This window comes from Elephas maximus, chromosome 12 (assembly GCF_024166365.1).
Source record: "Elephas maximus indicus isolate mEleMax1 chromosome 12, mEleMax1 primary haplotype, whole genome shotgun sequence".
Taxonomy (NCBI): domain Eukaryota; kingdom Metazoa; phylum Chordata; class Mammalia; order Proboscidea; family Elephantidae; genus Elephas; species Elephas maximus.
In genome coordinates, this window is record NC_064830.1 from 59,679,778 (window position 1) to 59,706,134 (window position 26,357).

Here is a 26,357-nt window from a genome sequence, read left to right on the forward strand (position 1 = left end):
GAGGCGTTTCCAAGTTTTTGCTGCTGTAAATAATTCTTTGCACAGTCTTTCCCCACTTGTCTGATTCTTTCTTTTAAGATGAAGTTGCTGGGGTGGTGGCTGGGAGTGAGGGTGGCCTGGTAAGGCGTCGGGATTTGTGTCAGCAAGATGTGCCTGGGAGCCCATGTGCCCAGCAGTCTGGCCATCTGTGAGTGCTTGGGTGCAGTGAGCTGGGCTCATGACTGTTGAGGCTGACATCTTGGGTGCTCACTGGCCATGTGAGGTATTTGGTATCCTTTAAATATTTCTCTTTTTGTATGTTATGTGTTTTTTTCAACAATTAATGTTTAAGAGCTACATATATAAAGCATATTTCTCCTTTGTTGTATATTTTGCAAATGTTTTTCTTTATCTCTTTAGTCTGTTGATGCTAGGTGTTTTTTCTGGAGGGTATGGGAATTGCAAACTGTGAAGAAGGCAGACCTGTGTATGTTTTTGACTTAATCTTTCTATCCTGGGCGCGTTCGAAAGGGCTTCCCCGGGTCCATTATTCACTGGGCTTTTCTTCAGCATTTTCCTGTGTTCGCTGTTTGCACAGGCAGAGCGCTGGCCAAGGCAGGTGTGGAGGGTGGGTGCGCGGGGAGGGGGGGGTGCGCTTGGATAGAAGGGTGCAGGGAGATGTAGGGAGAAGGCAGGAAGTACTTCTGGCTTGGGCAGGAGAGCAGACGCAGATAACTTAGGAGAGGACATGTGGGGGAGGAGAGAGGAGGGCCAACCAGCGCGAGGCGCAGGGGAAGAGGCAACAAGCAGGGAGAAAACTAGGATGTTGCCAGACTCTAAAAAGTGGGTACTGATGCCAGCCGACAGAGTCTCCAATTGTAGGGGGCTTAAATTTGTCTTTTGCATCAGTATTTCCTAATGTGATGTTACTGGCGATGCTAACATACACTGCGGTGGGGAGGGGGTGGAGTTTGGGCCGCCTCAGTTTGAGAAATGCTGGGCCGAACGGCTCTGTCCAGGCGTGTGGTGGTGGGGGGCATGTGGGGACAGGGGGCACACAGGGTTGGGGAACGGGAGCTGCGTGAGGGCATGGGGCACAGGAGCGTCCTCTGCGCACGCGCACCGGGGTCCCCAGAAAGCTCACAGCCTTGATAGCCCCGTGGGGTACAGTTCTACTCTGACACACTTGGGGGTGCCATGTGTTGGAGTGGATGCCACGGCAACTGGTTAATGCTTTAGAGGGGGCAGGTGTTTTCCTCAGGAGAGTGGGAATGCCCTTTTGAAATTAAAAATTTCAATAATTCCTTTAAGCAGTTCAGTTTTTCCAAGTAGATAAATAGCTTGAAAGCTGCTGGAAGCTAACTGGTTAATTAGCTAAATGAGTAGACTCTGGTGTTTATACTGATAGCCGAGCTGCCCTGGCCTGTCTCTGGCCTCTCTGGGTTTGCCCAGCCACTGGGTCTGGTCAGGAGTCTGCTGGCATCCAGTTGGCTTTGCAGCCTCAGCTGAGGAGGTGAGGGTGGTGGGGCTGTGTGTGTCAAAGAGGGTGCTCATGCAAGGGGGCTGATGTCGGTCAGGATGAGGTCCTTACGCTGCGGCGTGAGGAATGTTCTGTTGCTGAAGCATTACTGTGGCTCCAGTTTTTCTAGAATAAACAGTCCTGCTGGGACATCTCTGCTCCTTATCCCTCACCCCTTAGGATGGGTTTCTGGACAGGAGAAGCCTCCTCAGAGAGCCCTCATTTCAGGGCCACCATAGCTGGGCAAGAACAGCACTTAGCCAGAGTCCACTCAGCGTTATCCGAGCACCAGTGCACCCCAATCCCAACAGATGACAAGTGGGGCTCTATGTCATTTCTTTTTTGAGGGCCATTGAGAAGCTTCTCGCTTTACCTAATTCCTCTCTTGGGAGTGTACCCAGATTTCTGTGGCAGCTCTAGGCCTTCCAGATCACTCTGTAGACAGTCTGCAGAGTGCACATGCCGACCCTATGTGAGTTGAATATGCTGAAAATCTTTCCCGACTTGCTTGCCTATATTTGTTTTTATGTCGTCATGTCTGCTGCCCTATATTTGGTGATTTGTTTTGCTTTAAGCTTAGAGAGTAATCCCTCCTGTTTAGGCTTAAAAAATATCTAGTTCTCTTTTTTTTCTAGTTTTTCTTTTGTTCAATTTCTAAAACCCTCTCGTTTATCCATCTGGCACTTACATTGCTACATGTGAAAGCTGAGGCCCCAGAGGTCCCCTGTGACCCTCTGTCCCCGTGCCTTTGCGGCTGCTCTGGAGGTCCACACCTGACAGAGTGGCTCAGCCACAGCCAGCAGCAGCCACTAGATGGGCTTAAGTTGACCCTTCCCCTCACACCTGACTGTCCCCCAGGATAATTAAGTATAGTATGAGATACATTTATAATATAAAATATAAGATAAGTGCCTTACCAGGATTAATTTGTGACTCTTCCTTTACTGAGTTCACATGTAGCCGGGCCTGTCTGTGATCAGCTTTCTGTTCCGTGCATTTTTGTGCCTTCCGTGCAGTGCAGCTGGCCCCCCTCACTGGACCCCTTTTCAGAAATCTCCTTGGTGCTCTCACCTGTTTATTCTTCTAGCTGAACTTCAGAGTTGCTTTGTCAAGTTCTATAAAACAAATTGGATTAAACCCATAAAAACAAATCCAGGAAGAACAATTGTCTTTATAATGTCCCCTCTCCTGCCAGGGAGGTGGCCTGTCTCTGTCCAGCCTTGCTTTCTGTTTGTTTGGGTTTGTTTTCGAGTGTCTAAGTCAAGTATCACTGTCTTCCTAATGGAGGTCACAGCACATTTCTCCTAAGTTCTTCTTAGTTCTTAAGATTTGCACTGCTTGTGTCAGGGTCACTTGCAGCTGGCCCCTCAGTATGAGACCCCCAGCACTCTGAGCACAGGTGCGGGGCCCCACCAGCTCTGCTGACCAGGCCTTGCTCAGTAGGTAAGGATGGCTTAGGCTTTGGGTCAGTCTTTTTACACGAGCTGCCAGTCCCCAGTCCCACGGGAGCTTGTGAATGGTTGGAGAAAGAATTCCTTTTCTTTGTTTTTCCAGTGACATGGCAATCATCTTAGGCCTTTTTCACTTATACATAGCCAAAACCAAACGCACTGCCGTCGGGTTGGTTTTGACTCATAGTAAGCCTATAGGACAGAGTAGAACTGCCCCATAGGGTTTCCAAGGCTATAATCTTTATGGAAGCAGACTGCTGCTACATCTTACTCCTGCCGGGTAGGCTGGTAGGTTTGGACCACCAACCTTTTAGTTAGCAGCCCAGCACTTAACCACTGTGCCAGCAGGGCTCCTTTTTAGTTATATAACATAATATCTCTATAGGAGAACTCAGGTCAGGAATTTTGGTAAAATCAAAGGAACATAAAGCAGTAACAGTTGGCTCTAACTAGAAAAAGTAACCTACGGACATCAAAGCACCACCTTTATAATCATAAAGCAGTGAGGTGTACTTCCTTCCTTGGGACGTGAACTCACGTGCACTGAACCAGAGACTGCATTGGGAGCTTCCCCTGCACAGCCCTGCCTTATTTGAATGCCATTGCTTTGTTGCTGTGGTAAAAAGGCCAGGTGGGAAGTTCTTAGGCCAGTTCCAACTCTGGCCTTCTAGGGGTTTGTGATTCTAAACCGCTCTGTAGACTCAAGAGCCTGAATGGGGATCTAGCTCGGTGCGGGTTAAGAACAGCATTCTGCGTGCTGGGGGTGGTTCCCAGCAGCACCCACCCTTCAGTGGGTCTGAGGTGACAAATGAGGGTGGCTCCAGCTCAGCTCTGTGGCTCCGGTTTCCAAGTGACAAGCGATACTGGGTGATGGTTCCAGTGTCTAGTCTCTAGACCAAATCCTGAAGAGAAACTCTAACGCAAATGGGTGCTTTCGTGCTAAGTCACATTTTGGGTTTTCTCACCTGATTAAAGCGGGGCTTGAGCAGCAGAGGAGGAGAGCTGGGTGAGTGCAGACTTCATGTGGGGGTTGTTTACAGGGTGGGGGGGGTGGTTTTGGTAAGAGAGTGGCTTTAGCTGTGGAGGGGCGTTGACCATTGGGGGAGTGTTGACCGTAGAGGGGGAGCGTTCACTGCAGGGGACATCGATCGTGGGGGCTGTTGACGGTGGGGTGGGGGCTGGGGGCTGTTGAACAATTTCTGTCCAACACCCTCCATGAATTTCTCATTCTTGTTTTCTTCTCTATATAGGCACCAGTTTGTAGAAAATAACTTAATACTAAAAATGGGTCCAGTAGATAAGCGGAAGGTAAGTCCGCCACTGCCCCTGGGGTGAATGCACACTCTAGCACTGACTGGGAACAGGTCTTCGCCAGCTCTGGTGCACTGCTAGTTCAGTGCCTTCATTCTGGTTCACCTTTTAGATATGGTCTCTGGATTTAATAGTGAGAGGACATGTGGGGACACAGCCTGTCAAACCCACATGGGAGGCAGTGCTTAGAGTCCTGAGCAGGGCTCTGTGTCCAGGGGAATGGCCTTCCCTGCTGCAGGCCATTGGGCCAAGGCCACCGTGCTGGCTAGGCAGATAGCCTAGTATTTCACTGGACTTGTTTTGCACGAGTTGTTAATGTTGTGCTTTATGGAGATGCAAATGGAGCAGAGTTCTCAAAAAATACTAGGCTTCCCAAATCTCCTGCCTTTGTGACCCTGCTGAACCTCAGCCACCCTGTGCCCTCCAGCCAAGGCAAGACCCGCCCCCTCAGCATGAGCAAGGGTGGAGGAGATGCTGCAGATGCTGTTTGAGCAGCCTCTCAGCCAGGGGCTGGGTAGCGCTCCCTGTGCCCGGGACTACCTGAAGGGGGTGCTACCCCTGGGGAAGCATTAAGTGCAATCGGCACCCACTTCTGAGCTTTATAACCGGGCCTTTTCTTTTTCAGGGTTTATTTGCTCGCCGACGACAGCTACTGCTCACAGAAGGGCCACATCTATACTACGTGGATCCCATCAACAAAGTCCTAAAAGGGGAGATCCCATGGTCACAGGAGCTCCGACCAGAGGCGAAGAACTTTAAAACCTTCTTTGTTCACACAGTGAGTGTGCTCCCGAGGGCCCTCCTGAAGAGCAGGCTGTTGGAGTGCTCTGACCCGAGGGGTGGCTGAGTTCAAGGGCGTGTGTTCCCCTGGCCCATGGCCTCCTCATTAATGGCTCAGGCCTGAGTCGGTCTGGGAGTTCGGGGGTGCACTAGGGATCTGTAGGCACATTCTCTTGCGAATTTAATTTAGGAGGAATGAAGAGTTCACCCTGCAGTGTCTGGCAGCAAGTCGAGGCTGCCTCTCTGTGCCTCTGCCCTTAGGCTATAGGTTTTCTTTGGTGGGTGGTCCTCTAGGAGCATTAAACTCTTCCTGCCTTGCAGCCTAACCGGACGTACTACCTGATGGACCCAAGCGGCAATGCTCACAAGTGGTGCAAGAAGATCCAGGAGGTGTGGAGGCAGAGGTACCAGAACCAGCCGGACGCTGCTGTGCAGTGACATGCCATGGCCAGGTGGCACTTGCTGCCAGGACATGTGCCCCACGAGGGCTCGCCGCCACGTCACCAGGACTCTCCTAGACCACCTGCTGGAACCTCAAGGGGAGAGCAGACGTCGGACACCTTGCAGCTTTCTTACTTAAGAGAAAAGAAGAAAAAACCAACAACACAGAGAACAAAACCAATAACAGACATGCAGGAATTCAGGGTTGCTTTGCTCACTCTGTGCTTCTGTGGAGGCTCCACCCACCCTCGCTTGCGCGGACCCCGCTTCGTGCATGGTGTCTCATTCCCTCTGCAGACTAGTGGGCCGACCTGCATCCCAGCTTCTCCCCATGTCAGTCAGCTGAGGCCCCACTCCTCGACCCACCCCCAGAGTGCTGGTCCTGCATGGGCCTTCTGTGTTACCACCAGTCCTTTCACAGGCAGCTGTGGCACACTGTGCTGGAGGACAGTTGTCAGTGCAGTCGTTTGTGCTCTCTGCCTGTGCCCTCACTTCTGGCCCAGCCTGACCCCATGCAGACCAGGCTGCAGGGTCCCTGTGGTCCTGGCCCTCATTATGTGGGGTTAGATGCCATGGGGTGAGGTGGGAACGCAGGTTGTCAGGAAGTGGTCAGATCTCAAACCAGGGAACAGCGTGGCTTGGAAGGGAAGGAGCCCTGTCATGGTGAGCCTGACTGGCACAACCCTGGTCATGTTACAGGTGGCCCCTGCAAGCCACCTCATGGCCTGGGGACAGTGAGACGTCTGGTCCCTCCCCCGTCTGTTGAAAAAGCGTTAATGTGGCTCCGCATTGGTTAAGCATGGCTGAGAGGAGCCTGGGGTCCAGCAGGTATAGCCATGCCCTTTTCCTGTGCTGCTGTGGCCACTTGTTCTGGGCAGCCTGACACCCAGCTTCTTATCTCACATGGGGCTGGCCACTCATCCTGTAAAGAGCCAACGTTGTCTGGAAGGAAGTGTTTTCCACTCACCATTGCATGAAAGAGGCGAGAACCCCCACCCCCAACATACACCTATTCCTGAGTATACCTGGTCTGAACCCTGCACACACCTGTACCTGTGTATACCTGGTCTGAGCCGTGCATACACCTGTTCCTAAGTACACCTGGTCTGAACCTCACACACACCTGTACCTGAGCATACCTGGCCTGAACCTCACACACACCTGTACCTAAGTACACCTGGCCTTGCTCCCTCTTCCCGTTTTCAGGTTGTTACGTGTGTACTGGTGTTGTACACACGGTCCAGAACTTGTCGGCTATTTTATTCTTTGCCCTGCTCAGGTGGAGAGGACTCTCGGTGGTCTAGCAGACTCGGCCAGTCCTTCCTTTCCCTGCCCCAGGTTGTCCCCATAGGGCAGCCCTTGACACCACCACGTTCACAGTCGGCTCCCAGACATGGCTCTGAGTTCAAAGTCCCACGGGATAAGAACTTTGCATTTCCCTTAGATTTTCACAAAGTGGCAGGGGCAAAAGGCTCAAATAGAAAAAGTTCCCACTCCCCCACTCCCTGTCTGGAATGAGCCACCTCTGGCCCTGGGTATCAGGCCAGGCCCACAGTGAGGGAAGGTTTCCCTCTCAAGCACCTCGCTGGGCTGTAGGGGAGGTGGCCGTCACACTGGCCTCTGCCCCTCTGGCAGCCCCACTACCTCCTGGGCTTCACCGACATGCTCCCACACAGCCTGAGGCTCAGAAACAGGGTCCTGGTGAAGCTTGTGGCACACAGAGCTGTGCATACTGCCCTTTGCCTGAGCTGATGAGCACTGTCTGTCTCTAGGCCATTCTTTCCTTCCACCCGTAAGCCCTTTTCCTCTTGCTGTTTTTGAAGGTCCACACTTGCTGTTTCTTGTTCATGTCAACCTGCATTTTATCCAGCCCCTCCCTGAAGCCATAGCTCTGGCACACAGGTGCCTTACGTTCTCATGTGTATACTTGCATGTCTATGTGCATGGATGCACATGCATGGAAAAATAAAAGTGGCTGTTACCTAGGTATAACAGATTCAGGATGCGTGTGTCAGAGCGGGCAGGAACGTTCCCAAAGTCTGAGCAGTGGGCAAGGAGAGTGCAGGGGCAGCTGGCTAAGATGAGGATGTCCCCTGCCTTCTTGTGGACCGTGGAGGGCCATGTGCAGTGCCTGTGGACCCCAGGTCATCCCATCCCTGGTGGGTAGTGATGCTGTGAGGCTGCTGCCTCGCGCCTGCTAAAGATATCTTTGGAAAAGGTGGCTGGCGGGAGCTTCTTCACCTGCCCCAGCGTTCTTCCTGGACCACTCTGTGGCATTTGTGGCCCAGGCCTGGTGGAATTGCAGAGGAGACAGCACATGGCACAGACCCCCAGGGCTCTCCAGGGGCTCCGGGCAATGCTGTGCTCTCTTAGAGCCCACATTGGTCTTCTAAAGTCAACTGGAGGCTTGCCGCCAGAGGAGACTGCTGTGAACATTTGGGTGTAGGTCTTGCCATGTGTCCCCACACACATTGGTTTGCTTTGCTGACCAACCTTGGATCTTACAACATAGATTGTTTTGCACCCAGTGTTTGCCCATGTCATAAACAATTTTTCAAAAACATGTTTTTAATGATTGTAGAGTTTATGGTTGTGAATTTCATCACGATCTACTTGACCTGCTGTGACACACTTAGGTGGTTTTGTTTTCTCACTATTTGGATAACGCTGTGATGAATAGCCTTATAAACCTTTGATTTTGACTGATTTTTTTTTTTTCCTCCCTGTAGCTTCCAAGAAGTGGTATTTTTGGGTTAAAGAGTTTGCTCATTTTAAAAGTATTCTTTCTCCCTCTCTTCTTGATCCGATGCCTCGCTTCTCAGAGTCCCAGGAACACCCTCGTCAGTTCTGTCCTGCAGAGTTCAAACATAAGTTTCCGTAAGCCAGATGTTCCAAAAAAAGTTTGAATAAGCCCGCTTTATTTATTTTATTTTTAAATGCTAAAAGTCATTGCTGCAATCCATCTGTGACAGGTTTTTCTGAAAGCCGTTCTCCTTGCTTTCATTGGCAGAGTCTGGCTGTGCCTGCATGCAGGTTCTCTCCCCGCTGCTCTCGCTTCACGTGCTCGGCGAGCTTTTCAGAATCTTGTACTTGGTGTCCACAATGGTACTGAATTTATATCTGCACAGTCAGCAGAGATATAAGTTGTTGAACTGGTCTTGCCACATGCTTAGTGGGTGATTTGTTATTACACATATTGACTCAAAGTGTGTCGGTCCACTTGGAATCAGAAGAGCCTTTATGCTCAAAAAAAGAAACCATGTAGACTGGTGGGGTTTTACAGAAGTGTACTTGAGCCTCCAGTCTTTGAATTGTGAGATTTGGTCAGAACGTTTCAGCGGTCCAGTGGAGCACAGCAGCCCAGTCGTTTTTGCATTTTCGGATGTGGTTGCCCTGGCTGGTATGAATATATGTGCCTTCTCTGTCCCCTCCTGCCCACAGTGCTGAAGGTTGCCTGGTTGCCTTCAAGGCCAGACCATCCAATTTGGTTTCATTCTTAATTTTTTGACTTTGTGTGTGTGTGTGTGTGTGTGTGTGTGGCCGTGTGGGAGGGGGGCATAGATCCTGACTGTAAATGTGCATGCCACGTTTATCTGTGCGCCATGCTCAGTGGCACTTAACTCCACCAGAGGCTATGATTGAGTTGTACAGAGTTAGGTCTCCTGCCCTCCTTATGCCCTGAGTCCTCTCACCCCTAGCTGGCCCACAGACCAGGCAGTACAGGTTGCACCTGCTGTGAGAGTATGGTGAAGGTACTAGTCTTTGAGATTTTGCCATACACGTTTTCCCATTTTGCTTCTTTTCATCCTCTCACCTAACATGAACTGGAGGTGACTCAAGTGGGTGTGGCCTTTGCTTTTCAAGCAGCATACCTGGCAAATGTCCTCTTATCAGGCTTGGGTAGAGCTTACTGGCACAAGATCGCAGGGTTGTAGGTTAGCCTTCCTGTGGAAGGCTTGTCGGGAGGATGCAGCTTCAGCAAAGAGCAGTTTGATCAGTAGCTCAAACAGCCATGGTGGACAACTGAACGAGGCTACCAGTCTACCTGAATTTCCCCATAACACTTCTTCAATATGAAGAAATACCAAACTTGATGTACAAAGAGCTTTTTAGAAAAGGCAGACCTTTTATAGCTGTGCATCCACCCTAATCTAATCTGTGTGGCTGAATGACATGAATGGGGGTCATCTTGCTGGTGAAAAGCTTCTCTCTTGACCACAAGTTTGATTGGATGTTGTTAAAATTAAATCGTGGTGGTATTTAGAGCTACTATAGCTGTTTAACCTAAAATAGGATGAACCAATAGTGTGTTAGCTGGCTTTCCGGGTGGTGGCAGTTAGAACATGTAGTGTAATATTCTCTGCTTGGTCTGTAGGTGTAACTGTGATGTACAGGCAAAGCAAAAATTAAAAAAAAAAAAAGAAAATAAATTCAATGATATTAGGATACACACTTTTTTGTATTTTATTCTTATATGAGGTTATTTGCTGGCTATTGTTGGCCTCTAGTTCAGTCTATGTTATTTAAATTCTAATATATGAATTATTTGGATTGAATTCATGTTCGGGGCCACGTTGTTGTATGTATTGATGTACAGCCTTGAATGTGAATAATAATTGTAAACTATATTTTACAACTTTTTTTCTGGCTTTATTATATAAATTTTCTATTTGATCAATGATTTAATCATATAATTTAATGAATCTGTTCTTTTTTTTTTCAAGTATTTTGTGGTTTAGATGTAGTGACCAGATGATGAATTTTCCACGTATGCTCAAGTAGTCTTGTAATAAAAAAAGGCATGTAGCGATGTAGACGTTCGCTGGCGTGGCTTGTCGTCATTTGAGGGGTCGCGGGCCGGAAGTCGGGCGTCCACGGGGCTCAACCCTGGTAACTCACCTCGGGCCACGCCAAGGCCCACTCCGGCCGGAAGGGGGCAGGGCCGGCCGATATTCCGAACCGGAACTTCCGCCTCGCGTAACGCCGGGGCGGGCGCGTTACGAGGGCTAACCCGTGGGCGGGACGAGGCCTGGAGGACCGTATTAAAGACCGGACGCTTCCGGTGGAAGGGAGCTGTGGCCGGGCTTTCTGGGAATATGGCGGAGAGTCGTTGCGAGCAGCTGCGTCCGGCCCCGGACGGTCTCCGGGCAGGGCTGGAGGGAGGTCTGTGCCGCCGTTGCAGCGCGGGGCTCGGCGTCCCGGCCCAGCGCCCCGGCAGCGTGTCCAAGTGGGTCCGGCTCAATGTCGGCGGCACCTGCTTCCTCACCACCAGGCAGACGCTGTGCCGTGACCCGAAATCCTTCCTGTACCGTTTGTGCCAGGCCGACCCCGACTTGGACTCAGACAAGGTGAGGGCCGGGCGGGCCAACCGCGAGGGTACGGGCCACCCTGCCCGCGCGCCGCGCACGCCCCGGCTCCGGGCTCCGAGCCCAGCGCTCTTTCGTGACCAGCGCGACTCGAACCCTCGACTACCCGTCCTGGGCCCGGGAGGGAGAGGACGGCGCCCCGGTGCCCACCACCCTCGAGGATCCCCAGCCGCTTCTCCTCGGGGCGTCGCTCCTTCTTGCCTTCCCTGCACTTCGGTAGAGCAGACTCTCTAGATCCTGGATCTACTTTTCCGCGCTTTTGCTCCGGGTGTGTGAACGCCTGCTCTTCCCGGTCCCGGTGGCCTTACTGGCTCTGGAAACGGAGAAGAGCCGTTGCATTCTTCTCGTCTCTTTACGCTCCGGACATTTGGCTCGGGGTTTGATCCGGGTGGCCGTCCTTCCCCAGTGACTTGCATTTAGAGAGTTGGTGCTGATTCTTTTAGGCGCTATAGCAGCTCTCAGAGGTGTGGTTTTTCCAAGTGAATATTGCTCATATTAGAGGGCTCAAGGAGGGGGCTAGGAGGAAATCTGTTTTTGATAGAACTTAGTTTTCCCGTTGTCCTCGCAAAAGGCTAGGGGTTTTGAGTTTTGGAGCGCGTAAATTAAAGGCTCCCACTGTTGTGCAGATTGTGGTAGACGCTATCTTGATTATTACCTTTGCTTTACAAGAATTGTTTGGCCGATTGTGTGGCCGGGGGAGATCATCACTTGGGAACTGTACAGGATTGAAACTCAGCAAAGGCCCTGCTGGAAGAATCGTTGTTACCTATGTTTATCCTAGGCAGTTCCCAAGCCTTATGCTAACTTTACTGGGTCTTTCAGTTGAGCCGACTTAATGGCACTTGGCTGTATGCCTGGCCAGGTGAGCGTGAGGCTTCCCAGGAAGGCTCAGATCCTTCTTTGAGTTCAAGAAGCCTGACAGAAACCTCCTCAATGTGCCATGACCTACTGATCAGGAAATGAGGACTCTTTATGTTACTGCAAAACCACCCAGCCCATGAGAAAGTGGGGTTTGAGATGCCAGCGCTCCTGCCCCCCTCTCCCAGCTATTTCCATTACCCTCTGCTGAGAGAATGGCCTCGCAGAAAGTGACAGGCATCTCCTGGCTAGAAACAGGCTTTTGTTAGCTGTGGTTCCCCTTCTGTAGTGTGGGTGTATGTTTTACTGTCTTGTTTTTCTTTTTAAACACGGAGTTTAGTGGTTGCACACTTGTATTTCTTCTCAACCCTTCTAGTTCATGTATCAGGTCAGCTTTTAAATTGCTCCTGTGCATTGGGCGGGAAGCCCTGGTGGTGTAGTGGCGTAGTGCTATGGCTGCTAACCAAAAGGTCAGCTGTTCGAATCCGCTAGGCACTCCTTGGATATCTGGTCCATTGGGCTGTCTTGAGGCAATGGCTGTATTCACTCCTGGATCAACTGATCCAGAGGCTGATTAGTTTGAGTTTCCACGGTTAAGTCAATTCTTTATTTTGCCGCCTCTTAAAACGACTTATAAAAATTATGCTTTCTTGTAATAGGAATCCCTTGGGGGACGTAATTAATCTATCAAGATCTACCTGTGCTACCCAGTACAAAAAAAAAAAAAAATTGCCTTTTTCATCATCATCCACCTAATTACGTCTGATTTCCAAATGGTAAAGCCAAGAATTAGTGCATGAAGGTAATACTGCAGATAGTCTGATAGTAAATAAAGGTTAGTTTTAGTCACAGTGTCAGCTTGCTAGCAAGAGTGCTGCTACTTCACATTAGTCACGTTAGTGAATTGGTTTACTTCAGTTGAGAACATGTATGAAATTTGTCTTCACAGATTTTTTTTTTTGATTGTTGTTCTGATGAAAGAATGTCACAAGAGATTTTCTCCCAGGTTACTAAACCCTGAGTAAAGGATCTGAGGATGAGGGTGGAGGGGCAGAGGTGTTACAGGGAATGGGATGCCATTAATTACATGATGGAAGACAAACAGGATGTTGATTCAAATCTCTATGCCCTGACCACATCATCAGGATTAATGAGCAGATACCTGGTGGATAGTCCCATTCCTGAACTTCAGCGCAGAGGGCAGAACGTTTTCTGCCTGCCTTCCACCAGCATCCAGCGCACATCTGGGCTTGCAGAATGTGGTGTTGGAGATCAGGTAGGGGCTGGGTGGAGGAGTTCCCAAGAAACTAAAGACGCAGAACCTTCCAGGAACCTGGTGGAGTTTGGAGGTCACTCAGGAGTCCTGTGGGTGGCTTCCAGAGCATGCTCTCAAATGCAGGATATCTATGGTGAGCGGCAGCAGTGATGCCACGTGGAAGAGGAGGAGGAACGCTTTTTATAGAAGTTGACAGGTTGTTAGGATGGGAGTGTGACCCAAGCCAAAAGCCAGGGTCCTCGTGCCCAGGACATTGAAGTTGCCGGGCCCCATGTCTATGCCTCTGTCAGGGCTATGACTGGTTCGGTGGCCTACTTGTTCTCCCCCGCCCCCCCGCCACAGTCTTCATACCCCTGCCCACCATGCCCCTCTGTGCCCAGGACCACCACCTCCCTGAAAGTATCTTTCTTGACAGCCCACTTGCATGTTCTGACTTCCTCTCAGGACTTCCTCTAGGGACCAGCTGTGCTGCGCATTTCACTCTTGGCTAGTTTCAGTCTTCGCAGTCCGCTGTCCTGTGTTGCTGGGTCTTTCCTCGGGTGGGCGTGGTCAGGTGTAACTCCCTCCTTCCCTCGCTCAGAAGCGCCTGTACTAAGTGCTTTGCCAACACTTGTTGTGGGAATTGTTTTGCTGACGCCTCTCAGAGTACATGGTCCTGGCCACAGCGCTGTTGAAGTGAGAGCGTACTGTCTGTTGCCAAGTCAGCCCCTGTGGAAGTGTGGGGGTGCTTCAGGAGTTAAAGGGAGACTGCTTCTTGCCTTGTGGCTGGAAACACGCCGGTTAAGGAGGGTTTGAGGAGGTCCTGTCCCGCAGTGAATAAGGCTGACTGCACACAGGCATCAGGCATGTGAGCGGGGCCTTCACCGGCTTCAGGAGTGCAGAGGCAGCGACAGATGGGCCTCTGGGGGTGTGGCAGCCTCTGCCGGTGCCCACTCAGGGGTGCTTGGTGTTGGCTGCAGCTTTAGGATTTGGAAGACAGAGAGGAGTTTTGCCAAGACCGCCCAAGTGGCGGGTGTGGGTGGACGGACAGTCTTTTAAGCCACTTGGTGAGAGAAATGGGAATTTTTGGAGTGGAAATGGTGGATTATGTTCAGAGTAACTAAATCCAAGGAAGAGCTCCCTCACCGAGTTGGAATGAGCACCCTGTGCTCTGAGGACACCTGCAGCAGCTTGAGCGCAGCCAGGGGCCCAAGACATTGATTTGTTTCACTTAGCCCTTCAGTTGAGGACAGGACTCTGAATGCTATTCTTAGCCTTGACCATGGGTACGTGGCTTACTTGGGCCTGAGTGGGGCAGCAGCACCTCCGTGCCCCAGCTGGGGTCATCTGTTGGCAGGGCCCCTGGGTCTGCACCAGCCCATGAGCCAGTGCTGTGAGGCCTGAGAGGAGGGCCTGCCTTTGGTGGTAGTAACAGGCCTCTCTGGGCAAGGTTGTTGGGGTGTCCAGCACAGACACGTGACCTCCAGACGTGCTCACCGTTGGCCATGCAGGCCCAGAGGAAGTGGTCGTCTGGTGCAGAGAGTTCCTTTTTCTGCTGAATGCAAATGTAGCCACTGCTGCTGTTGCCCAGCGGAACAGTGGTGGGTCTTGGTTTAGAGCAGGGGTCAGGATACTGTGGCCTACCCACCTGATTTTGCACATAAAATTTTGTTGAAACGTAGCTACGCCCACTCCTGTTCAGCTGCTTGTGCTATGCAAGAGCAGTGTTGAAAAGTCATGCCATACACCTGTAAAGCCCAGTATACTTCCAGTGTGGCCCCTTCTGGAACACGCTTGCCAGTCCTGGGTTTGGGGTGCGCAGTGGTGCAGTGGCTGGCCCTGGCCGTGTGGGCTGTTGGCCATCTCGAGCCGCACTCCTGACACTCCGTGAGCATGTGCGATAGCTCCTCTCCAGAACCTTTATTGACACTTTGACCCTCTTAGCATCCCCACCTCTGCTGGCTCAAGGACTTTGTCCTGCCAACAACCACAGAACCAAGAGCCTCGGAGTCGGGGAGGCACTGAGTCGTGGGAGGTGTGAACCGGCAGTTCCTTCTGCCCCGGCTTGCTCATTCCTGTTCTCACCATGCCTCCATCAGGCAGGCTGTCCCGGGGCTGCAGGGTGCCTGGGCAGCCACAGCCCTGGGTTGGTGTGCTGTGGCATTGGGGTGGGAGGGAGCCATTTCCCTTGGTGGCAGAGTTAGTTAGACTTGAGACTTGGCCTGAATTTGGATCTGCCTGCCACTTAACCTGCTGTGTGATTCGGGGCAGGTGAACGCACCTCTCTGAGGCTTTGGTTCTCTGTAGAGGGGAATTAGGAAGATGATGAACATAACCTCACTGGTGCCTGGTGCTGGGTCATGGCAGTAAACAGAAAGCACTTTTAGCCGATTTTTGTTATTGTTGTTGTTACTGTTTTTGTTTTTAGAAAGAGAATATACCAAAGGTGTCTTTTTCTGTCCCTTGAAATTCGTCTTTGTTTAATGTCTGTTGCTTAAATGTGCTTGGTTGCCATCAGCCTCAGGGGCCAAGCCATGGAACTCCTGGGGCACTGGGGAGAGGGGTGGAGTGCTATCCTGAGGGCCAGAGGGTGGCTGGGAGGTACGCCCTGTCCTGTTGCCTGGCTTCCCTGCAGCTGCTTCCTTGCCCGCAGGTCCTTCCCTCCCATAGCTCCCTGCCAGTGTGAGGAGACAGAAGACAGGTGTGTGAGGGCAGGGCACAGCACAGTGTCCTGGGCAACTGCTGCGTTTTTCCCACAGGAAACCTGACACCTTCAAGCCTAAGACCCCTGGTGCCAAGGTCCCAGCACAGCGAGTGGCATGTTTGGGACAGGGCTCAGAATGCCCCGAGCATGGCCAGTACCAGCCGCGCCCCCAAACCCATTTCCTGGGCAGTTCCTCTTCCCTGTAGCTGGGCCTCAGGCCTGTGTCTGGTTTTGCAGGCAGGCTGGGGTGGCAATAGCTTGGGGCAGTGAGCCCAGTGGCTCCTCACTGCCCACAGGCTGTGGGAGGAAGAGGGAGCAGGTGGTGGGTGGGCAAGGGGTCAAGGAAGCCGGCAGCCCCGAGGGTGAGGAGAGCAGAGGCTAGCCCAGGGACAGCTGGCTGGGTGTGGGCCTGTGCCTGGTGGCTTTCTCCCAGTGCCTGCTGATCCATACGGCTGGTAGAGGCTCCCTGGAGGGGCATCCCAGGTGGGCCAGGGCAGACACACGTCTCCTCATGTCTCCATCTGTGGGTGTTTTTCCCATGTCAGCAGTTTCCTCTCAAGCACACACACTGCTGTGAGTGCTGTGATAGCCGGAGGCCTTGTTTGCTGGTTTCTATCACTGGAGTGTCTCTTGGGAGGAAACCGCCACAGAAACCCATGGACACAGACATAGCCTGTCCATGCACAGCTGTCCACACAGGGTCACGCTTGGAGCCTGCTCTGGCCCGAGACGGTGATTCCAAGGGATCAGGCACAGTGAGACATGTAAGCAGCGTCATTTCCTGTTTGGAATCTCCCATGGGAGCAGTGATCTTGACTCCCTTTTATTGGTGTTCTTGAGACCTGTGGCCGTGTCCAAGGGGACACTGCCTTTTAGGGACAGCAGCCATGCTCTTTGCCCTTGATACTTTGTCGCAACTCCAGGGCCGTGTGGGGAGGTGATGAGGGCTGTGGCTTTGGAGTCTCACTGGTGATTAAGAGAGAGGGCCCTGGGGTAGTGGAACATTGCTTTCCTGTCGGGAGGAGCAGCTCCCAGGGCGTGAGCTCACTGGCTGGCCCAGGAGTAGGGCATTGGGGCATACCCAGTGGGGCTGAGAGGCAGTGGCATCTCCAACCCAGAGCCATACTTTCCACTCACAGACATCACGGTCCAGCTGTTAGCGCAGGCCTGGGAGGAAAAGCCACTTGGGTTGCGTGCACAGTGCAGCCATAATGAGCAGTGGTCCAAAGGATGAGTGCACCAAAACATTCACCTGCGGATCCATGACAGGACGGGGCTTCCCTTCTCCTTCCTTTCTGCCTTTCCCACGGTTTATGTAACAAGCATGTATTACAGTCCTGTGTTGTTGCTGGGTGCTGTTAAGTGATTCTGACTCATAGCGACCCTATAGGACAGGATAGAATTGCCCCATAGGGTTTCCTAGCCTGTAATCCCAGTGATTAAGTACTATGGCTGCTAAACAAAAGGTCACCAGTTCGAATCCACCAGTCCCTCCTTGGAAGCCCTATAGGGCAGTTCTGCTCTGTCCTTTGGGGTCTCTATGAGTCAGAATCGACTCGATGGCAACAAGTTAATCTCTATGGAAGCAGATTGCCAGGTCTTTTTTCCCAAGGAGCTGTTGGGTGGGTTTGAACCGCCAAACTTTGGGTTAGCAGCCGATCTGTTAACCATTGCTTCATCAGGATTACTTACAGTTATATAGTGCGGAGACTTTCTTTTTGATTGTGAAAGCTATATTTAAGATTGCTTTCTTAACAATTTCCCTGCTTCCCATTGAGCCAGTGTTTGGCCTACTTGTCTCGGCCAGAACCAAACCAAACCAAACCAAATCTGCTGCTGTTGAGTCTATTCCAACTCACAACGACCCTATAGGACAGAGTAGAGTTGTCCACAGGGTTTCCAAGGCTGTCGTCTTTGTGGAAGCAGACTGCCACGTCTTTCTCCGCCGGAGTGGCTGATGGGTTCCAGCTGCCAACCTTTTGATTAGCAGCCAAGCGCTTAATCACTGCACCACCAGCACTCCTTTTTGTTTCAGCACTGGCTTTAAAAATACACACAACCCTAAAGACATTTAAAAGAAAGGGAATGCTGGACTTAGGACTTGAGTATTTAATGAGAACCCCTTCCCCGCTCCGTTCTCACACTTGGGGTGGGGGCTGCTGCTGCCTGAGTCTTCCTGTCTCTGACTTCTAGAGGCTCTACAGCCCAGGTTGTCTCAACACAAAACAGCTTGAACTTGGCTCAGACCTGACGCAGCAACAGGTTTAGGGGGCTGAGGCTGCTGTGGCCAGAGCTTCAGCATGGTGGTGGACTCCCTCCTGGGCCGAGAGCGCTGCTGTGGTCACAGACCCAAGAGACACAGGTGGCTCAGATGCAGCCAGCCCCCGTGAGTGGGGCGCGGTTGTGGTCAGCTGCAGAACCTTGCTTCTCCCTGGTCTAATGCTGCTGGAGCTCTGTTCTTTGTAGGATGAAACTGGTGCCTACTTGATAGACAGAGACCCCACCTATTTTGGGCCCGTGCTCAACTATTTGCGACACGGGAAGTTGGTGATTAACAAGGACCTCGCTGAGGAAGGTAAGTGAACAATAACTGCACTCTGGAGAGTTCCTTTCTGGGGCAGGGTCCTGGCATCAGACCCTGGTTGCCTGGACTTCCTTGGGCAGCGGGCACAGGGTCCTAAGGGGTCACCCTGCGCCACGTTTCCTGCACGGACAGTGGTCTCCTGCTTCAAAGACATAGGCCTTCATTCTTGGGGAGGTGCGAGGGCTGCTTAGATCCCCTTCCCTCCCTCCTCCAGGAGACAGTGGCTCTTCAGACCCAACCAGTGGGTCAGGACCCTTTGTAGCAGGGGGCACTGAGGGCCACGGCTGATGCGCACTCTCCTCCCACGTGCCTGGTTACGTGCTGGTGGGGGCTCCTCCCCTGGGAGACCACTTGAGGTAACCGGCACACTGGCTGCCATTCCGTCAGAGGACCCTGTTTCCTGGGTATCAGTCAGTAAGTGCTTGCCCGCCGCCTGACCTGCCCTCCTCCTCTGATTTGGTGGGGGTGACGGTTATTTTCCTCTCTTCCAGGAGTGTTGGAAGAAGCGGAGTTTTACAATATCACCTCGCTAATAAAACTTGTAAAGGACAGAATTAGAGAACGAGATAGCAAAACATCACAGGTGAGTGAGTGACTCATGTGCCGGAAGCTTCCGGGGCGAGGCATGTGGGCAGGACTCAGCCTCACCTCCAAGGGAGGCTCTGGATGGAGGTGGACTTTGCCCTGGCCCCTTTCTCCTCCGTAGTGGCTCGTGCCCACCTGGCAGCCCACCCTCCAGCTGTCCCTCAAGGCTGCTCCCTCCATAGGGGGCTGGCCTGGTGCCCACTGGTGCTGAGGGTCAGCATGAAGGGCACCTCTGTCCAGTTCTGTGCCCAGGCCTCTTCAAGGCCCACCGAGCCAAACAGGCCTGGCCCTGCCCTCGGGCCCACACCCCGTGGACATCATGGCGTGAGAACGGCCTTGGAGGAAAGGAAGGCCCAGGAGGAGCTGGGGCGGTGGGGAGAGCAGTGTGGCCTGCATTGGTGGGGGCATCAGGGGGAGTGGCAGGTGTGAAGGGCCTGGGGTGGGAGCAGACTCAGCCACGCTGGTGGCCAGCAGGGACCAGTATGGCTGGGATGGGAGAGTAGGGGAGCTGGTGATGAGGCCGGCGCTGGGGCAGAAGGGCCTGTGGGTCTTTGCTGCCATGAGGAGAACCTCATCGTTTACTGGGCAAGAGGGTGGGGTTGATGCTTCCTGTGTGATGTGTGCCCTGGTGAAGCAGATCCTCACTTGCCCATCCATGGCTGCCACGGGCTAGCACTGTTAGAAGTTGCCTGTGGGAATTGGGGCCAAGATGGTGGAGTAGTTAGATGTTTCTAGTGATCCCTCTTACAACAAAGACCCGAAAAACAAGTGAAACGATTATGTATATGTCAAGCTAGGAGCCCTGAACATCGAGGGCAAAGTTAGGAAATCAGACTGAGCCGCAGTGAGAAGGACGGACAGTTCAGAAGTGGTGAGGAGTTGCCGGACCTGACTCAGCAGGAACCAGCGCCTCCTAGGCACAATCCCCTGGAGCTTCTGTGGTGGGGCTGGTGGTAGCCTTCAAGACATGATTTCCTCAGGGAGAGACAGTGAGCCGCACAGACTACTCTCACCTCTGGAACCAGAGAAGAACAACGCTCTTGGCAAAAGCAAAGTATTTGCATTTATTTTACCATGCCCCCAACCCAGCTTCAGTGGCTGTTGATTTCCCTGGGCCTGGGATAGGTCCTGCTGCACACCCTGAGCCATTCTTCCAGCCTTGGGGAAGGAATAAATTAACAACTGGGGGAAAAGATAATCTGCCAGCTCCACTAAGCTGGGGAGCTCAGGACAGAAGAGGCTTCCGCCCAGGCACAAACAGTATGCAGACTTTGAATACCTTTCACCCCTGCATGGACCTGTGTGGGCCCATTTCAGGAGATTAGGCCCTTGTTGGCAGACTGCAATGGTGCGCATGTGCTTGAGAACTGACTTCAGCTGTTTCAGCTGTGTAGTGGAGAGGTGGGGTTCTGATGTTTGACACTGCTTTGCCTATGAAACAGGGTCCTCATCTACTCATACCAGGGGCCTTAAGACTGATGGCTTCACCCACGTCACCTAGCCACCTGTGACAGTAGTCCAATGATAAGGGGTGCTTCCCAGGCCTTATAGCCAAAAGCACTGGCTGCCCATGGTCCAGCTACAGAACCCACCCACCTGTGTGCTCTAGGGACCAGGGACGTGCTTTCCTCACAGACACCGGGGTGGGGGGGTGGTTGTCAGCCCCCTGCCTTGTTCAGAGCATGACCCCCTGCTGCAATCAGATACCTGTGTCTACACCAATCATTCCTGCCCGTCTAAACCTCTAGGACAGAGCCTGTACCACACACTTGATGACCGCCTACCTGTATACCTGAGCTGAATCCATACAAGAAAAGTGAATGGACTCCTACGCTCATATACCTGATAACAGCTCTAGCTATCTGGTGACAGGACGTTAGAGCTTCAAAGGTGAAAATAGTCAAGCTAGCTCACTCACGCAGCCTAATTGGGCATATGAAAACAAAACAAAGCAAGAAGCTAGGATACAGTAAGCAAAAAACCAAACCCATTGCCGTCAGGTCGATTTCGACTCATAGCGATGCTATAGGACAGAGTAGAACTGCTCATAGAGTTTCCAGGGAGCACCTGGTGGATTCAAACTGCAGACCTTCTGGTTAGCAGCTGTAGCACCTAACTACTATGCAACCAGGGTTTCCACAGTAAGCAAACATAAAATAAATACAATAACTTATTGATGGCTTGGAGACAACAGTCAGTAGCAAATCACATAAAGAAGCAGACCATGATCACGTCAACAAGCTCTCAAAACAGAGTCAGGGAATATTTTGGATAAAGATGTTTTCTTGGAATTATCAGATGTAGAATACAAAAGATGAATATACACAACTCTTCAAGAGATCAGGAAGGAGATTAAGCAAAATGCAGAACAAGACAAGGAACACAGAGATACAGCAGTTGAAGAAAGTAAAAAGATTACTCAAGAACATAATGAAAAATTTAATAGGCTGCAAGGATCCATAGAGAGACAGAAATCAGAAATTCAGAAGATTAACAATAAAATTACAGACTTAGACAACTCAGTAGAAAGTCAGAGAAGCAGAATTGAGGAAATGGAAGGAAGAATTAGTGAGATTGAAGATAAAACACTTGGCACCAATATATTTGAAAAAAAATTAGGTAAAACAACTTAAAAAAATGAAGAATTCCTAAGAACCATGTGGGACTCTATCAAGAGAAATAACGTGCAAGCAATTGGAGTACCAGAACAGGGAGGGATAGCAGAAAATAGAGAATTGTTGAAGATTTGTTGGCAGAAAACTTCCGTGATATCATAAAAGATGAGAAGATACCTATCCAAGATGCTCATCGAACCCCATATACAGTAGATCTCAAAAGAAAGTCTTCAAGACATAATCAAATGCCAAAAACCAAAGATAGAGAATTTTAAGAGCACGTAGAGAGGGGTAAACAAAAAGTCACCTACAAAGGAGAGTCAATAAGAATAAGCTCAGACTACTTGGCAGAAACCATGAAGGCAAGAGGGCAATGGGATGACTTATAAAAAACATTGAAGGAAAAAAATTGCCAGCCAAGAATCATATATCCAGCAAAACTGTGTCTCAAATATGGAGGTAAAATTAGGACATTCCCAGATAGAAGTTTAGGGAATTTGTAAAAACCAAACCCAAACTACAAGAAATACTAAAGGGAGTTCTCTAGTTAGAAAATCAGTAATATCAAATATCAACCCCAGACTGGAACACAGGACAGAGCAACCAGATACCAACCCAGACAGGGAAATCACAATATATCATGATAAAAAAAATGCTGAAAACAGGGAAACAGTAATGTCATTATGTAAAAGATGACAACATTAAAACAATAAAGAGGGACTAAAAACATGTAGCCATCAATCCTTCATACGGAGAGGAAGTTAAGGTGATATAAAAAAATAAAAGTTAGGCTTAAACATAGAAAAATAGGGATAAATATTAAGGTAACCACAAAGAAAAGTAACAATCCTACACATCAAAATAAAATACAAGAAAAACATAAAGACTCAGCAAAAAAAGCCAACAATAACAAATAAGAGGAAAAGACAATATATGAAGATAAACTACTCAGCACAGAAAATTAAGTGGGAAAAGGAAACTGTCAACAACACACAAAAAAAGACATCAGAATGACAGCACTAAACTCATAAAAAAAAAAAATACCTATCCATAATTATACTGAATGTAAATGAAATAAATGCACCAATAAAGAGACAGAGTGGCAGAATGGATAAAAAAAACATGATCGATCTATATGCTGCCTACAAGAGACACTTTAGACTTAGAGACACAAACTAAAACTCAAAGGATGGAAAAAAATATATCAAGCAAACAACAATCAAAAAAGAACAGAAGTGGCAGTATTAATTTCTGACAGAATAGTCTTTAAAGTTAAATCCACCACAAAGGATGAGGAAGGACGCTATGTAATGATTAAAGGGACAGTATACAAAGAGGTTGTAACCATATTAAATACTTACACACCCAGTGACTAGGGCTTCAAGATACATGAAACACGCTCTAACAGCATTGAAAAGTGAGATAGACAGGTCCATGATAGTAGTAGGAGACTTCAACACACCACTTTAGGTGAAGGACAGAACATCCAGAAAGAAGCTCAATAAAGACACGGAAGATCTAAATGCAGTCAAGCAACTTGACCTCATAGACATATATAGTACGCTTCACCCAACAGCAACCGAGTGTCATTTCTTTTCCAGCGCACATGGAACATTCTCTAGAATAGACCACGTATTAGTTCATAAAGCAAGCCTTAACAGTATTGAAAACATTGAAATATTACAAAGCAGCTTCTCTGACCATAAGGCCATAAAATAAATCAATAACAGAAAAAACGCAAAAGAAATCAAACACTTGGAAACTGAACGATACTCTGCTCAAAAAGACTGGGTTATAAAAGACACTGAAGATGAAATAAAGAAGTTCATAGAATCCAATGAGAATGAAAACACTTCCTATCAGAGCCTCTGGGACACAGAGGAAGCAGTGCTTCGAGGTCAGTTTATATCGATAAGTGCATAGATACAAAAAGAAGAAAGGGCCAAAATCAAAGAATTACGCCTACAACTTCAACAAATAGAGGGCAACAAAAGAAACCCTCAGACACCAGAAGAAAGCCAATAATAAAAATTAGAGCAGAATTCAATGAAATAGAGAACAGAAAAACAATTGAAAGAGTTAAAAAGACCAAAAGCTCATTTTTTGAAAAAATTAACAAAATCGATAAACCATTGGCCAAACTGACAGAAGAAAGGAGAGGGAGCAAATAACCTGAATAAGAAATGAGGTGGGTGATACCACAACAGACCCAAATGGAATTAAAAGAGTCATATCAGATTACTGTGAAAAATTGTACTCTAACAAGTTGGAAAACCTAGAAGAAATGGGTGAATTTTTAGAAATACGCTACCTACCTCAACTAACACAAACAGAGATACCCGTTGAAAACTTAGAAAAACTAAATAGACCCATAACAAGAGATTGAAAAGGTAATCAAGAAACTCCCAACAAAAAGAAACACTGGCCCAGACGGCTTCACTGCAGAGTTCTACCGAACTTTCAGAGAAGAGTTAACACCACTACTACTAAAGGTATTTTAGAGCACAGAAAAGGATGGACTACTCCCAGACCGATTCTATGAAACCAGCATATCCCTGATACCAAAACCAGGTAAAGACACCACAAAAAAAGGAAGTTACAGACCTATATCCCTCATGAACTTAGATGCAAAAATCTACAACAAAATTCTAGCCAATAGAATTCAACAACATATCAAAAAAATAATTCACTTTGACCAAGTGGGATTCATACCAGGTATGCAGGGATGGTTCAACATTAGAAAAACAATAACGTAATCCATCATATAAATAAAAGGCAAGAACCACATGATCTCATCAATTGATGCAGAAAAGGCATTTGACAAAGTTCAGCACCCATTCATGATTAAAAAAAAAACTCAACAAAATAAGAATAGAAGGAGAATTCTGCAACGTAAGATAGGGCATTTATACAAAGCCAACAGCCAACATCATCCTGAATGGAGGGATTCTGAAAGCATTCCCCTTGAGAATGGGAACCAGAAAAGGATGCTGTTTATCACCACCCTTATTCAGCATTGTACTGGAGGTCCTAGCCAGAGCAATTAGGCTAGATAAATAAAGGGCATCCAGATTTGTAAGGAAGAAGTCAAAGTATTTCTGTTTGCAGATGACATGATCTTATGCACAGAAAACCCTAAAGAATCCTCAAGAAAACTACTGAAACTAATAGAAGAGTTCAGCAGAGTATCAGGATACAAGATAAACATAAAAAATCAGTGGGATTCCTCTATATCCACAAGGAGAATTTCGATGAGGAATTCACCAAATCAATACCATTTAAAGTAGCCACCAGGAAGACAAAATACTTAGGAATAAGTCTTACCAGAGATGTAAAAGACGTATACAAAGAAAACTACAAGACACTAATGCAAGAAACCAAAAGAGACCTAACCAAAAAAAAAAAAAAAAACCAAACCCAGTGCCGTTGAGTCAACTCCATCTGATAGCGACCCTATAGGACAGAGTAGAACTGCCCCCATAGAGTTTCCAAGGAGCGCCTGGCAGATTCAAACTGCCGACCCTTTGGTTAGCAGCCGTAGCACGTAACCACTATGCCACCAGGGTTTCCAAAAGAGACCTACATAAGTGAAAAAACATTTTGCTCATGGATAAGAAGACTCAACATTGGAAAAATGTCTCTTCTGCCAAGTGCAATCTATAGATATAATGCAATTCCTCTCCAAATTGCAATGACATTTTTTAATAAGATGGAGAAATAAATCACCAACTTCATATGGAAGGGGAGTAGGCCTTGGGTAAGTAAAGCATTACTGAAAAAGAAGAACAAAGTGGGAGGCCTTACTCTACCTGATTTTAGAACCTATTATACCACCACAGTAGTCAAAACAGCCTCGTACTGGTACAACAACAGATACATAGACCAATGGAACAGAATCGAGAATCCAGACATACATCTATCCACATATGAGCAGCTGATATTTGACAAAGGCCCAAGGCCCGAAGTCAGGTAAATGGAGAAGACAGTCTCTTTAACAAATGGTGCTGGCGTAACTGGATATCCATCTGCAAAAAAAGGAAACAAGACCCATAGCTCACACCATGCACAAAAACTAACTCAAAATGGATCAAAGACCTAAATATAAATCTAAAATGATAAAGATCATGGAAGAAAAAATAGGGACAACGCTAGGAGCCCTAATACATGGCACAAACAGTATACGAAACATTACTAACAGTGCACAAACACTGGAAGAGAAGCTAGATAACTGGAAGCGCCTAAAAAACAAACACCTATGCTCATCCTAAGAATTCACCAAAAGAGTAAAAAGATTACTGACTGGAAAAAGTTTTTAGCTATTTCCGAGCAGTGTGTGATCTCTAAAATCTACATGATACTGCAAAAACTCAACTACAAAAAGACCAATAACCCAGTTGGAAAATGGGCAAAGGATATGAACAGGTGCTTCACCAAAGAGGACCTTCAGGCAGCTAACAGATACGTGAGGAAATGCTCACAATCATTAGCCATTAGATAGATGCAAATCAAAACTACAGTGAGATACCATCTCATGCCCACAAGGCTGGCATTAATCCAAAAAAACACAAAATAATAAATGTTGAAGAGGTTGTGGAGAGACTGGAACACTTACACATTGCTGGTGGGAATGTAAAATGGTCCAACCACTTTGGAAATCGATTTGGCACTTCCTTAAAAAGCTAGAGGATAGAACTACCATAAGATCCAGCAGTCCTACTCCTCGGAATATATCCTAGAGAAATAAGAGCCTTTACATGAACAGATATATGCACACCCATGTTCAGTGCAGCCCTGTTTACACTAGCAAAAAGATAGAAGCAACCAAGGTGCCCATCAACGGATGAATGGGTAAATAAATCATGGTATATTCACACAATGGAATACTATGCATCGATAAACAATGATGAAT

The 26,357-nt window shown here is 48.9% G+C and overlaps 2 protein-coding genes across 4 annotated transcripts in view; both read left to right on the plus strand.

Annotated features, from left to right (window-relative positions):
- The window catches only part of PDPK1 (3-phosphoinositide dependent protein kinase 1), a 73,710-nt gene extending 63,413 nt beyond the window's left edge, over positions 1 to 10,297 (plus strand). For all 3 annotated transcript variants that reach the window (XM_049902638.1, XM_049902637.1, XM_049902639.1), the window contains 3 exons: positions 4,200 to 4,257; positions 4,886 to 5,038; positions 5,362 to 10,297. In XM_049902638.1, the coding sequence (XP_049758595.1) occupies positions 4,200 to 4,257; positions 4,886 to 5,038; positions 5,362 to 5,478 (328 nt within the window). In that variant the 3' untranslated portion in view covers positions 5,479 to 10,297. The remainder of the gene's footprint in view (positions 1 to 4,199; positions 4,258 to 4,885; positions 5,039 to 5,361) is intronic.
- Positions 10,298 to 10,528: 231 nt separating this feature from the next.
- The window catches only part of KCTD5 (potassium channel tetramerization domain containing 5), a 28,699-nt gene continuing 12,870 nt past the window's right edge, over positions 10,529 to 26,357 (plus strand). Inside the window, exons 1-3 of the mRNA XM_049902641.1 lie at positions 10,529 to 10,829; positions 18,131 to 18,239; positions 18,740 to 18,831. Coding sequence (XP_049758598.1) covers positions 10,578 to 10,829; positions 18,131 to 18,239; positions 18,740 to 18,831 — 453 coding nt within the window. The 5' untranslated portion in view covers positions 10,529 to 10,577. The remainder of the gene's footprint in view (positions 10,830 to 18,130; positions 18,240 to 18,739; positions 18,832 to 26,357) is intronic.